This window comes from Anomaloglossus baeobatrachus, chromosome 7, assembly GCF_048569485.1.
Source record: "Anomaloglossus baeobatrachus isolate aAnoBae1 chromosome 7, aAnoBae1.hap1, whole genome shotgun sequence".
NCBI classification, from domain to species: Eukaryota; Metazoa; Chordata; class Amphibia; order Anura; family Aromobatidae; genus Anomaloglossus; species Anomaloglossus baeobatrachus.
The window spans coordinates 2,453,667-2,468,941 of NC_134359.1; the positions used below are offsets into that span (position 1 = coordinate 2,453,667).

At 40.1% G+C, this 15,275-nt stretch overlaps 1 protein-coding gene across 1 annotated transcript in view; it reads right to left on the reverse strand.

Annotated features, from left to right (window-relative positions):
• CCDC93 (CCC complex scaffolding subunit CCDC93) overlaps nt 1-15,275 on the reverse strand; it is a 198,839-nt gene that overhangs the window by 25,571 nt on the left and 157,993 nt on the right. Inside the window, exons 8-13 of the mRNA XM_075316968.1 lie at nt 8,231-8,267; nt 6,195-6,275; nt 5,497-5,547; nt 5,226-5,312; nt 5,037-5,153; nt 4,240-4,302 (exon numbers count right to left, since the gene is read on the reverse strand). Of these exons, the coding sequence (XP_075173083.1) occupies nt 4,240-4,302; nt 5,037-5,153; nt 5,226-5,312; nt 5,497-5,547; nt 6,195-6,275; nt 8,231-8,267 (436 nt within the window). The remainder of the gene's footprint in view (nt 1-4,239; nt 4,303-5,036; nt 5,154-5,225; nt 5,313-5,496; nt 5,548-6,194; nt 6,276-8,230; nt 8,268-15,275) is intronic.

Genomic DNA, 15,275 nt, shown 5'->3' on the forward strand with positions numbered 1-15,275 from the left:
GGGGCGGAAATACCCAAAAATTCCAACATAGCATATATTAAATTACTCCCCAAGGGAACCAAGGACCTGGATGATCCCTCTAGTTATAGACCTATATCGCTCATAAATCAGGATTTAAAAATTATGTCCAAGATCATGGCTAATAGACTGGCCGAGATCTTACCTAGGATCATTACGAATCACCAGGTGGGGTTTATTAAGGGGAGAAATGCCGTTACCAATATCCGAAAGACAATTCTAGTGGTAGACGCGGTTAGACTGGGTCTCACTGAGGGAGGGGCTAGACCTGCCCTAGTTACACTTGACGCAGAAAAAGCGTTTGATAATGTAAATTGGGGGTGGTTAGACAGGGTAATGGAGGCCATAGGGATTGTAGGCAAGATGAGACTTTACATTAGAAACCTTTATGCCAACTCGGGAGCTAGGGTACACACTCCGGGCTTTCTATCAGACGTGTTCCCTTTGATGAAGGGAACAAGACAGGGCTGCCCATTATCTCCTCTTTTATTCAACCTGGCAATCGAGCCGTTGTCAAGAATACTACAGGGACAAAATAGCTTTAAAGGAATCAAGATAAGGGGTTCAGAAGTAAAGACAGCGCTTTTTGCTGATGACATCATACTTTATATGGGGGACCCCGGTGCGGATTTGCCACAGACTCTTGCCTTGATTGAAAAATTTGGCTCATTCTCCGGTTTCAAACTGAACAAAAAAAAAATGCGAGATCATGTTCCTAAAGGGGCATCATGGGACAATGGGGGGACAAATAAGGGATGGCTGTCTATGTGGAATTCCTATAGCACAATCTTCAATTAAATACCTGGGAGTGCATATAGGAAGATCGGTGGAAACAATCTATAACTTGAATTATGGACCGCTAATCAGGAAAATTACAGTTCAATTAAAGGGATGGAAAGGTCTGCCACTTCCATTACTGGCAAGATGCCACCTGATAAAAATGATGAGCTTTCCTAGGCTGCTGTATCCCTTCCAGACAATCCCGCTATTGCTAAAACTAAAGGATGTGAATAAGCTCAACTCCGCGTATACAGAATTTCTGTGGAGGGGAAGGAAACCCAGAATAAAGCTGCGTACGCTGATGAAGTCAGCAGAGGAGGGAGGTCTAAACTTTCCAGATGTCCAAGGGTATAATCTTGTATGTATCATGAGGCATGTAATTGATTGGGTGAGAGGAACGAGTAGGCACTCAGATCATGAAATGGAAACTAAATATGCGTCACCGTGGGATCTGACGTCCATTCTACACTCCCCACTATCCAGGGTTGAAGGGCACATAAGGAACTCAATTATATTCCGAGACACCATGCTAACATGGAAGTCGGTAAGGAAAAAACTGGGGCTCTCATGGAAAGTGTCCAAGTACTTGAACCCCTGGGCATTCCCAAATTTTCCCCTGGGACGAGAAAACAAGCTATTTACTAGATGGAAAGAGAGGGGAGTCAGGAGAATGATAGATGTTATGAATGTGGAGGACAGGAGGTGGATGACAGGTCGGGAAGTGTTGGATAAGTACAACCTTAATAGCTCACATGTCATCCAGTATGAACAATTGAAACATGGAATAATAGGAGACCTGGGTGTGGTTGGAAGAGAGCTGAACAGAAGTTCGATTGATGAGTTACTGGAATGTGATGTAACAAGTATAAATGTCTCTAAAATTTATCGATCGCTAAGGGGGGTGCTTATCTCACGGGAGGATAGTCGGACTTTAAAAGCGTGGGGGAAACAATTGGGAAGGGAAGAAGTGGTGGATGATATACTGAGAGGATGGGTACAAGTGCGGAAACATATTACCAATGAGAGATGGAGAGACACTCAATTCAGAATTCTACATAGGGCCATTATAGGTTTCAACATACCAGGTAGGGATAGGTGGTGTCCTAAGTGTCAAAAAGAAAAAACGGATATGCTACATGGGCTATGGGAATGTGAGACAATCGCTAGGTTCTGGAACCAAGTCAGACTATTTGCCCAGTCAACATGGGGAATTTTCAGCAAACTAGACTTAATGGTGTGGATTTTCCACTCCTTTGAGGGAGGAGTAGGAGGAGGACCGAACACGCCGGAAAAGAGGAAATACGCAATAATGCATGACATAGCCATGATAGCTAAGCGTTGCATCTTAAAACACTGGATTCAAAGGGAGGGCCCATCCATAAAGGAGGTTGTGGGCGAACTACACAACCTTCTGAGGTGGGAAAAACTAGAAGCGGAGAGGGATAAAGATGGGTTGACAGCCAAGTTTTTTGTGAGATGGAGACATTTTATTGAAAGCCAATTCACACAGGGAGAAATAATTAACCTGATGGCACCTTTTGTTCACTCAGAGTGGTATATCCTGAGCGATATTCAGGACAGCCTGGGTAAACTGAGAATCACCTAGGAGGGGGCTCTGGCGGGAGGGGGAGACGAGACGGTTGGGAATACCAAGACACGCTAGCAAAATTGAAATCATTCAGGGACGACACAGAGATTTAACGAATTGTATTGCATATGTTATATTATATTTCATTACCTATGTTTTGGTTTAATGTTACTGTATACTATCTTAAATCGAACAGCAACATGGAACTCCAAATTGGGGTATCACCCACCTCTATGTCACATTTTGTCAGACGAATGTTCTTCTTTTGCAATGATACTTGTCATGTTTTTACAAATTTGAAAAATCAATAAAAAACGTTTTGGAAAAAAAAAAAAAAAAAAAAAAAAAAAGACTTACATACAAAATACTCACCGCGTCTGGACCTCAGAAACACAGTGATCTTATGGTGCCAGCATGGACAATGACACATGGTCTGTGCATTAAGACCTCACTACAGTTACTAAGGAGAGCAATAACGTGTTAAAGTTAACCCCTGTCGTGCTGACCAAGAACGTCTTAACATCTGTTCCAGGATTTGACAACAGGCAGCGCGGAGGATAAAGGTGACTAATGTAAATTGCACTGCACAGACTTCAAAGACTGATGCTATTCTTCTGCACTCATGAACTGTGGTTTATCAACATTGGCTATGGACTTTGTAATAAAGAATAAAGTTTATGGACTTGATCTAACGATGATAAAACGCAATACGGGACTGTATTAAATTGGTAACCATTCATTTTTATCAAAGGATTTATTTCTAAGAGACTGTGTTTATGCCAGATTACATCGGAGATAAGAAGACATCAACCCAGAAGACATCATATGGTGACCGGATTTGTTTTGCATTTCTTTTTAGGTTTAGGGAAGTATAATTATATATTTTATATGATTATCAGTCACGGCCTACCATAAAATGAATCCACATTATTATATTATTGAATTTACAACATGAATAATGCAAATTGAATATTATTATTCATCATTATTATTGATATTAATCCATTATTGCCAAATAAGGAAAGAAGATTTGTTATTTTAATGATGTATTAATTCATTTTTGGGGTTTCATTAATAATAATTCAACCGCTTCAAGGGGGAATTCTAAAAACATTAAAATTAATACATCTAGTTATCAAACATTTTATAGTAGGACATATTATATGTTTTCACAGTTTTGTCTATTTTGGAAGGGCATAGCTTATTGATAAAGTTTTTATAAGGAATAAATAATAAGGTATCTGTATTAAGATGCTGACATAGCATGGTACATATATATATCCTTCCTTCTGGCAGCTTCTAATGATTATGTCATGTGTAACGGTGTTCAACTGAAACACCATATATGGATTGGACAGTTGTCATATAACACGATGGAGGGGGCTACTCCTACTCCTGCTCCTGCACGTCGCCTACTGTCCCAGAAGCCTTCCAGGCTGCAAAATGAACACATGCTGTAAAGCTACGGTATATCACCCCTGCCTTACCATTCAGAATCCAAGGAGAGATGGATGAAGATTTTCTATTGATCAGTATGGACTAATTGAACTCTTTTCTGTAAGCTAATGAAGTATATTATTTTCCTTTTCTGTAACTGAACTGCAACTTTATACTTTAGCAATCATTTTTATCATATATAAACTACATTTATTTTTTACATTTTTGAAGTTCTTTCTTTCATGCGCTTTTACGTATTTGAAGAAAAATATATTTAAGAGTATATTTTTTAACAAGAAGAAAACACGCAAATGGTAAAAGGAGCAGAGAATCTTGGAAAAGTAACTGCAGTCCATAGCCCAGAAGGAAGATGGTGGGTGGTGGACCAGAGGGATCAGGGGATCCCATGAGCTCACCTCTGATATGTTCTTCTTTGCCGTTTCATATTCTGCAAGCAGCTCTGAGGACTTAACCTTCATCTGAAATAAGAGAAAAATCACAAGAGCAACAGGAGAGCAACCGAGGAGTCCGAGAGAAACGCAGCGTCATATGGTCACAAGAGCAACAAGAGACCCACCGAGGAGTCCGAGAGAAACGCAGCGTCATATGGTCACAAGAGCAACAAGAGACCCACCGAGGAGTCCGAGAGAAACGCAGCGTCATATGGTCACAAAAGCAACAAGAGACCCACCGAGGAGTCCGAGAGAAACGCAGCGTCATATGGTCACAAAAGCAACAAGAGACCCACCGAGGAGTCCGAGAGAAACGCAGCATCATATGGTCAAAAGAGCGACAGGAGACCCACCGAGGAGTCCGAGAGAAATGCAGCGTCATATGGTCACAAGAGCAACAAGAGACCCACCGAGGAGTCCGAGAGAAACGCAGCGTCATATGGTCACAAGAGCAACAAGAGACCCACTGAGGAGTCCGAGAGAAACGCAGCGTCATATGGTCACAAGAGCAACAGGAGAGCAACAGAGGAGTCCGAGAGAAACGCAGCGTCATATGGTCACAAAAGCAACAACAGACCCACCAAGAAGTCCGAGAGAAACGCAGCGTCATATGGTCACAAGAGCAACAAGAGACCCACCGGGGCATCTGAGGGGAAAAAACGCGCCATGTGGTCACAATAGCAAATAGGTGGCCACTCAGAAATGTGAGGAAAACGCAGTGCCATGTGGTCACAGCAGAGTCTGGCGATCATATCTCGTACCTGTTCCTGGACTTTCGACTTCTGGGTGATTTGTTTTTTGAGAGAGGCCACGATCCTGCGATGCTGCTGCACTGGCCCCATGTGCTCTGGTCTCTCCTCCGCACTAAGCTCTGATTGCTTAAAAATGTGGAGAGGCAGAGTCAATGCTGTGACCAGGCGACTGCAAACTAAAAAGGAAAATGTACCAACCTTCTCCGCGTATTCAGTCACCATCTGCTTTATCTCATGTGACTGTAACTCGACGATCTGCCCAACCATGCTGGCCGTTAGCCGACCCTGAAAAGATGAAGGTCATCCTATAATTCTATCTTTCTCCATGATAAGCGGCTCCTCCCCCGGACATAACCACACCCCTTATTGTGATGCAACCCATGAGCAGCAGGTAGAGGAGCACGGCGTACACAACATCATACAGCAGCGGCACTACACTGGTCTTGAAAAAACTCTGCTTAGCACTCACCTGCTCCAGGTCCATGGCCGCCATGCTTGTCATTAGGGTTCTGATATGAAGCTTTTCCAATGCAAAATAAAGACCATTGTTAGATCAGGCAGAGATCACCTATCTATTCACCCATTGCTCTCTCCACGCCAAGTTCATCCCATCCCCCGCCTAGAGTTAATAGATCCTCCCCAACCCCATGAGGCCGCCGTCAGCCAACGGAACCCCTCTCTTCCATGAGGCCGCCGTCAGCCAACGAAACCCCTCCCCTCAGTGAGGCTGCCGTCAGCCAATGGAACCCCTCCATGAGGCCGCCGTCAGCCAACGAAACCCCTCCATGAGGCCGCCGTCAGCCAACGGAACCCCTCCATGAGGCCGCTGTCAGCCAACGGAACCCCTCCATGAGGCCGCCGTCAGCCAAAGGAACCCCTCCATGAGGCCGCCGTCAGCCAACGGAACCCCTCCATCAGGCCGCCGTCAGCTCTCCTTGTGATCATGTGTAGAGACGATGTCACGTAGAACAAGAAATGCTCTAATGAATGAGGCAATACAGAGTAATGGCATCCTGGTGAGGATACCTCCCAATACAGAGAAAACAGAGTCACAGTATCACTATAATGAGCAGATCCTCCATTACGTGTCACCCTTAACAATTGGTTTATAAAGATGTTGTGGCTCCTGAAGAGAACACATGATATTGATATGAAACGGTCTCCTACCTCCTCCTGCGCCTGAAGCTCCTCCTCCTCCAATTCACCTTTAACCAATCCAGTCATAACCGGGATTTTCTGATCCTCCCACTGAGATGAAGAGAAGGAATTAAACATCAAGAAACGGCCGCACCATATGTATCTGCATAGCGGTGATGTCACTGCTGTATAATATAACTGATATCTGCAGAGCGGTGATGTCACTGCTGTATAATATAACTGATATCTGCAGAGCGGTGATGTCACTGCTATATAATATAACTGATATCTGCAGAGCAGTGATGTCACTGCTGTATAATAGAACTGATATCTGCAGAGCAGTGATGTCACTGCTGTATAATAGAACTGATATCTGCAGAGCAGTGATGTCACTGCTGTATAATATAACTGATATCTGCAGAGCGGTGATGTCACCTCCTGTATAATATAACTGATATCTGCAGAGCGGTGATGTCACTGCTGTATAATATAACTGATATCTGCAGAGCGGTGAGGTCACCTCCTGTATAATATAACTGATATCTGCAGAGCGGTGATGTCACTGCTGTGTAATATAACTGATATCTGCAGAGCGGTGATGTCACTGCTGTATAATATAACTGATATCTGCAGAGCGGTGATGTCACTGCTGTATAACATAACTGATATCTGCAGAGCGGTGATGTCACTGCAGTAGAATATAACTGATATCTGCAGAGCGGTGATGTCACCTCCTGTATAATATAACTGATATCTGCAGAGCGGTGATGTCACTGCAGTAGAATATAACTGATATCTGCGGAGCGGTGATGTCACTGCTGTATAATATAACTGATATCTGCAGAGCAGTGATGTCACTGCTGTATAATATAACTGATATCTGCAGAGCGGTGAGGTCACCTCCTGTATAATATAACTGATATCTGCAGAGCAGTGATGTCATCTCCTGTATAATATAACTGATATCTGCAGAGCGGTGAGGTCACCTCCTGTATAATATAACTGATATCTGCAGAGCAGTGATGTCACTGCTGTATAATATAACTGATATCTGCAGAGCAGTGATGTCACTGCTGTATAATATAACTGATATCTGCAGAGCGGTGATGTCACTGCTGTATAATATAACTGATATCTGCAGAGCGGTGATGTCACTGCTGTATAATATAACTGATATCTGCAGAGCAGTGATGTCACTGCTGTATAATATAACTGATATCTGCAGAGCGGTGAGGTCACCTCCTGTATAATATAACTGATATCTGCAGAGCGGTGATGTCACTGCTGTATAATATAACTGATATCTGCAGAGCGGTGATGTCACTGCTGTATAATATAACTGATATCTGCAGAGCGGTGATGTCACTGCTGTATAATATAACTGATATCTGCAGAGCGGTGATGTCACTGCTGTATAATATAACTGATATCTGCAGAGCAGTGATGTCACTGCTGTATAATATAACTGATATCTGCAGAGCGGTGAGGTCACTGCTGTATAATATAACTGATATCTGCAGAGCGGTGATGTCACTGCTGTATAATATAACTGATATCTGGAGAGCGGTGATGTCACTGCTGTATAATATAACTGATATCTGCAGAGCGGTGATGTCACTGCTGTATAATATAACTGATATCTGCAGAGCGGTGATGTCACTGCTGTATAACATAATTGATATCTGCAGAGCGGTGATGTCACTGCTGTATAATATAACTGATATCTGCAGAGCGGTGATGTCACTGCTGTATAATATAACTGATATCTGCAGAGCGGTGATGTCACTGCTGTATAATATAACTGATATCTGCAGAGCGGTGATGTCACTGCCGTATAATATAACTGATATCTGCAGAGCGGTGATGTCACTGCCGTATAATATAACTGATATCTGCAGAGCGGTGATGTCACTGCTGTATAACATAACTGATATCTGCAGAGCGGTGATGTCACTGCTGTATAATATAACTGATATCTGCAGAGTGGTGAGGTCACCTCCTGTATAACAGGTGACATCCTGCTCTCCAGATATTGCTAATCATGACATGATGAATATTGACAGCACCTTCTCCATCCTTCCAGATTTGCTGAATTCATATCTTCTGCAAAACATGAGAAAAGAAGAACTTTTATCACGATAATGAAACTGCAGCAAACATGGTATATTACAGACGTCCATGCAACACTGGGCATCCAATGAGATGATATACTGATATATATATATAGTAATATGGTCGCCCTTTTCCTCAGTGTGATATACTGATATATATATAGTAATATGGCCGCTCTTCTCCTCAGTGTGATATAGTAATATATATATATAGTAATATGGCCGCCCTTCTCCTCAGTGTGATATAGTAATATATATAGTAATATGGCCGCTCTTCTCCTCAGTGTGATATAGTAATATATATATATAGTAATATGGCCGCCCTTCTCCTCAGTGTGATATAGTAATATATATAGTAATATGGCTGCTCTTCTCCTCAGTGTGATATAGTAATATATATAGTAATATGGCCGCTCTTCTCCTCAGTGTGATATAGTAATATATATAGTAATATGGCCGCTCTTCTCCTCAGTGTGATATAGTAATATATATAGTAATATGGCCGCTCTTCTCCTCAGTGTGATATAGTTATATATATAGTAATATGGCCGCTCTTCTCCTCAGTGTGATATAGTAATATATATATATATATATATAGTAATATGGCCACTCTTCTCCTCAGTGTGATATAGTAATATATATATAGTAATATGGCCGCTCTTCTCCTCAGTGTGATATAGTAATATATATATATATATATATATATATATAGTAATATGGCCTCTCTTCTCCTCAGTGTGATATAGTAATATATATATATATATATATATATAGTAATATGGCTGCTCTTCTCCTCAGTGCGATATAGCAATATATATAGTAATATGGCCGCTCTTCTCCTCAGTGTGATATAGTAATATATATAGCAATATGGCCACTCTTCTCCTCAGTGCGATATAGCAATATATATAGTAATATGGCCGCTCTTCTCCTCAGTGTGATATAGTAATATATATAGCAATATGGCCACTCTTCTCCTCAGTGCGATATAGCAATATATATATAGTAATATGGCCACTCTTCTCCTCAGTGCGATATAGCAATATATATAGTAATATGGCCGCTCTTCTCCTCAGTGTGATATAGTAATATATATATAGTAATATGGCCGCTCTTCTCCTCAGTGTGATATAGTAATATATATAGCAATATGGCCACTCTTCTCCTCAGTGTGATATAGTAATATATATATATAGTAATATGGCCGCTCTTCTCCTCAGTGCGATATAGTAATATATATATAGTAATATGGCCGCTCTTCTCCTCAGTGTGATATAGTAATATATATAGTAATATGGCCGTTCTTCTCCTCAGTGTGATATAGTAATATATATAGTAATATGGCCACTCTTCTCCTCAGTGTGATATAGTAATATATATATAGTAATATGGCCGCTCTTCTCCTCAGTGTGATATAGTAATATATATAGTAATATGGTCGCTCTTCTCCTCAGTGTGATATAGCAATATATATAGTAATATGGCCGCTCTTCTCAGTGTGATATAGTTATATATAGTAATATGGCTGCTCTTATTCTCAGTGTGATATAGTAATATATATAGTAATATGGCCGCTCTTTTCCTCAGTGTGATATAGTAATATATATAGTAATATGTCCGCTCTTCACCTCAGTGTGATATAGTTATATATATAGTAATATGGCCGCTCTTCTCCTCAGTGTGATATAGTAATATATATAGTAATATGGTCGCTCTTCTCCTCAGTGTGATATAGCAATATATATAGTAATATGGCCGCTCTTCTCCTCAGTGTGATATAGTAATATATATATATAGTAATATGGCCGCTCTTCTCCTCAGTGTGATATAGTAATATATATATAGTAATATGGCCGCTCTTCTCCTCAGTGTGATATAGTAATATATATATATAGTAATATGGCTGCTCTTCTTCTCAGTGTGATATAGTAATATATATAGTAATATGGCTGCTCTTCTCCTCAGTGTGATATAGTAATATATATATATAGTAATATGGCCGCTCTTCTTCTCAGTGTGATATAGCCATATATATAGTAATATGGCTGCTCTCCTCCTCAGTGTGTTTTATAGTAATATATATATAGTAATATGGCCGCTCTTCTCCTCAGTGTGATATAGTAATATATATAGTAATATGGCCGCTCTCCTCCTCAGTGTGATATAGTAATATATATATACAGTAATATGGCTGCCCTTCTCCTCAGTGTGATATAGTAATATATATATAGTAATATGGCCGCTGTTCTCCTCAGTGTGATATAGTAATATATATAGTAATATGGCCGCTCTTATCCTCAGTGTGATATAGTAATATATATAGTAATATGGCCGCTCTTCTCCTCAGTGTGATATAGTAATATATATATACAGTAATATGGCTGCCCTTCTCCTCAGTGTGATATAGTAATATATATAGTAATATGGCCGCTCTTCTTCTCAGTGTGATATAGTAATATATATAGTAATATGGCCGCTCTTCTCCTCAGTGTGATATAGTAATATATATATACAGTAATATGGCCGCTCTTCTTCTCAGTGTGATATAGTAATATATATATACAGTAATATGGCCGCTCTTCTCCTCAGTGTGATATAGTAATATATATATACAGTAATATGGCCGCCCTTCTCCTCAGTGTGATATAGTAATATATATATAGTAATATGGCCGCTGTTCTCCTCAGTGTGATATAGTAATATATATAGTAATATGGCCGCTCTTATCCTCAGTGTGATATAGTAATATATATATAGTAATATGGCCGCTCTTCTCCTCATTGTGATATAGTAATATATATAGTAATATGGCCGCTCTTCTCCTCAGTGTGATATAGTAATATATATATAGTAATATGGCCGCTCTTCTCCTCAGTGTGATATAGTAATATATATATAGTAATATGGCCGCTCTTCTCCTCAGTGTGATATAGTAATATATATATATAGTAATATGGCCGCTCTTCTCCTCAGTGTGATATAGTAATATATATATAGTAATATGGCCGCTCTTCTCCTCAGTGTGATATAGTAATATATATATAGTAATATGGCCGCTCTTCTCCTCAGTGAGATATAGTAATATATATATATAGTAATATGGCCGCTCTTCTCCTCAGTGTGATATAGTAATATATATAGTAATATGGCCACTCTTCTCCTCAGTGTGATATAGTAATATATATATATAGTAATATGGCCGCTCTTCTCCTCAGTGTGATATAGTAATATATATATAGTAATATGGCCGCTCTTCTCCTCAGTGTGATATAGTAATATATATAGTAATATGGCCGCTCTTCTCCTCAGTGTGATATAGTAATATATATATAGTAATATGGCCGCTCCTCTCCTCAGTGTGATATAGTAATATATATAGTAATATGGCCGCTCTTCTCCTCAGTGTGATATAGTAATATATATAGTAATATGGCCGCTCTTCTCCTCAGTGTGATATAGTAATATATATAGTAATATGGCTGCTCTTCTCCTCAGTGTGATATAGTAATATATATATAGTAATATGGCCGCTCTTCTCCTCAGTGTGATATAGTAATATATATATATAGTAATATGGCCGCTCTTCTCCTCAGTGTGATATAGTAATATATATATAGTAATATGGCCGCTCTTCTCAGTGTGATATAGTAATATATATATAGTAATATGGCCGCTCTTCTCCTCAGTGTGATATAGTAATATATATATAGTAATATGGCCGCTCTTCTCCTCAGTGAGATATAGTAATATATATATATAGTAATATGGCCGCTCTTCTCCTCAGTGTGATATAGTAATATATATATAGTAATATGGCCGCTCTTCTCCTCAGTGTGATATAGTAATATATATATATAGTAATATGGCCGCTCTTCTCCTCAGTGTGATATAGTAATATATATATAGTAATATGGCCGCTCTTCTCCTCAGTGTGATATAGTAATATATATATAGTAATATGGCCGCTCTTCTCCTCAGTGAGATATAGTAATATATATATATAGTAATATGGCCGCTCTTCTCCTCAGTGTGATATAGTAATATATATATAGTAATATGGCCGCTCTTCTCCTCAGTGTGATATAGTAATATATATATAGTAATATGGCCGCTCTTCTCCTCAGTGTGATATAGTAATATATATAGTAATATGGCCGCTCTTATCCTCAGTGTGATATAGTAATATATATATAGTAATATGGCCGCTCTTCTCCTCAGTGTGATATAGTAATATATATATAGTAATATGGCCGCTCTTCTCCTCAGTGTGATATAGTAATATATATATATAGTAATATGGCCGCTCTTGTCCTCAGTGTGATATAGTAATATATATATAGTAATATGGCCGCTCTTCTCCTCAGTGTGATATAGTAATATATATAGTAATATGGCCGCTCTTCTCAGTGTGATATAGTTATATATAGTAATATGGCTGCTCTTATTCTCAGTGTGATATAGTAATATATATAGTAATATGGCCGCTCTTCTCCTCAGTGTGATATAGTAATATATATAGTAATATGGCCGCTCTTCACCTCAGTGTGATATAGTTATATATATAGTAATATGGCCGCTCTTCTCCTCAGTGTGATATAGTAATATATATAGTAATATGGTCGCTCTTCTCCTCAGTGTGATATAGTAATATATATAGTAATATGGCCGCTCTTATTCTCAGTGTGATATAGTAATATATATATAGTAATATGGCCGCTCTTCTCCTCAGTGTGATATAGCAATATATATAGTAATATGGCCGCTCTTCTCCTCAGTGTGATATAGTAATATATATATATAGTAATATGGCCGCTCTTCTCCTCAGTGTGATATAGTAATATATATATAGTAATATGGCCGCTCTTCTCCTCAGTGTGATATAGTAATATATATATATAGTAATATGGCTGCTCTTCTTCTCAGTGTGATATAGTAATATATATAGTAATATGGCTGCTCTTCTCCTCAGTGTGATATAGTAATATATATATATAGTAATATGGCCGCTCTTCTTCTCAGTGTGATATAGCATATATATAGTAATATGGCTGCTCTCCTCCTCAGTGTGTTTTATAGTAATATATATATAGTAATATGGCCGCTCTTCTCCTCAGTGTGATATAGTAATATATATAGTAATATGGCCGCTCTCCTCCTCAGTGTGATATAGTAATATATATATACAGTAATATGGCTGCCCTTCTCCTCAGTGTGATATAGTAATATATATATAGTAATATGGCCGCTGTTCTCCTCAGTGTGATATAGTAATATATATAGTAATATGGCCGCTCTTATCCTCAGTGTGATATAGTAATATATATAGTAATATGGCCGCTCTTCTCCTCAGTGTGATATAGTAATATATATATACAGTAATATGGCTGCCCTTCTCCTCAGTGTGATATAGTAATATATATAGTAATATGGCCGCTCTTCTTCTCAGTGTGATATAGTAATATATATAGTAATATGGCCGCTCTTCTCCTCAGTGTGATATAGTAATATATATATACAGTAATATGGCTGCCCTTCTCCTCAGTGTGATGAAGGGAATTTTGTTTACTTACCGTAAATCCTTTTCTTCTAGCTCCAATTGGGAGACCCAGACAGTGGGTGTATAGCTACTGCCTCTGGAGGCCGCACAAAGAACTACACTTAAAAGTGTAAGGCCCCTCCCCTTCTGGCTATACACCCTCCCGTAGGAGTACGGATTCCTCAGTTTTAGTACCAAAGCAAGAAGGAGGAAAGCCAATAACAGTTTCAAAACCAAATTCAATCCGATAACTAGATCGGAGAACTTAAGAAACAACGTGAACAACATGTGCACCCGAAAAAACGAAACCCTAAAAACAGATAGGGCGGGTGCTGGGTCTCCCAATTGGAGCTAGAAAAAAAGGAATTTACGGTAAGTAAACAAAATTCCCTTCTTCTTTTTCGCTCCTAATTGGGAGACCCAGACAGTGGGACGTCCAAAAGCAGTCCCTGGGTGGGTAAAAAGATACCACATGAACGGGCTGTCATACAGCCTCTTCCTACAGGTGGGCCACCGCCGCCTGAAGGACCCGTCTACCTAGGCTGGCGTCTGCCGAAGCGTAGGTATGCACTTGATAGTGTTTGGTAAATGTGTGCAGACTCGACCAGGTAGCCGCCTGGCACACTTGCTGAGCCGTAGCCTGATGCCTCAACGCCCAGGACGCACCAACGGCTCTGGTAGAATGGGCCTTCAGTCCAGATGGAATCTGAAGCCCAGCAGAACGGTATGCGTGAAGAATTGGTTCCTTGATCCACCGCGCCAGGGTGGATTTGGAAGCTTGCGATCCCTTATGCTGACCAGCGACTAGGACAAAGAGCGCATCCGAACGGCGTAGAGGCGCCGTGCGAGAAATGTAAATCCTGAGTGCTCTCACCAGGTCCAACAGATGTAAACCCTTTTCAAATTGGTGAACTGGATGCGGACACAAAGATGGCAAAGTGATATCCTGATTGAGATGAAAGGAAGAAACCACCTTGGGAGAAAACTCTGGAATTGGACGCAGTACTACCTTGTCTTGGTGAAACACCAGGAAGGGAGATTTGCAAGATAACGCCGCCAGCTCGGACACTCTTCGAAGAGATGTGACCGCTACAAGAAAAACTACCTTTTGTGAAAGCCGAGAAAGGGGAACCTCTTTCAAGGGCTCGAAAGGCGGCTTTTGAAGAGCAAGGAGAACCTTGTTCAGATCCCAGGGTTCCAATGGCCGTCTGTAAGGAGGAACGATATGACAAACTCCTTGGAGAAACGTGCGTACTTTAGAAAGCTGTGCCAAGCGCTTCTGAAAGAATACGGATAACGCGGAGACTTGACCCTTAAGCGAGCTAAGGGACAAACCTTTTTCCAACCCAGACTGCAGGAAGGAAAGAAAAATTGGCAATGCAAATGGCCAGGGAGAAAACCCTTGAGCCAAGCACCACGCTAAGTATATCTTCCACGTCCTGTGATAGATCTTAGCTGAGGATG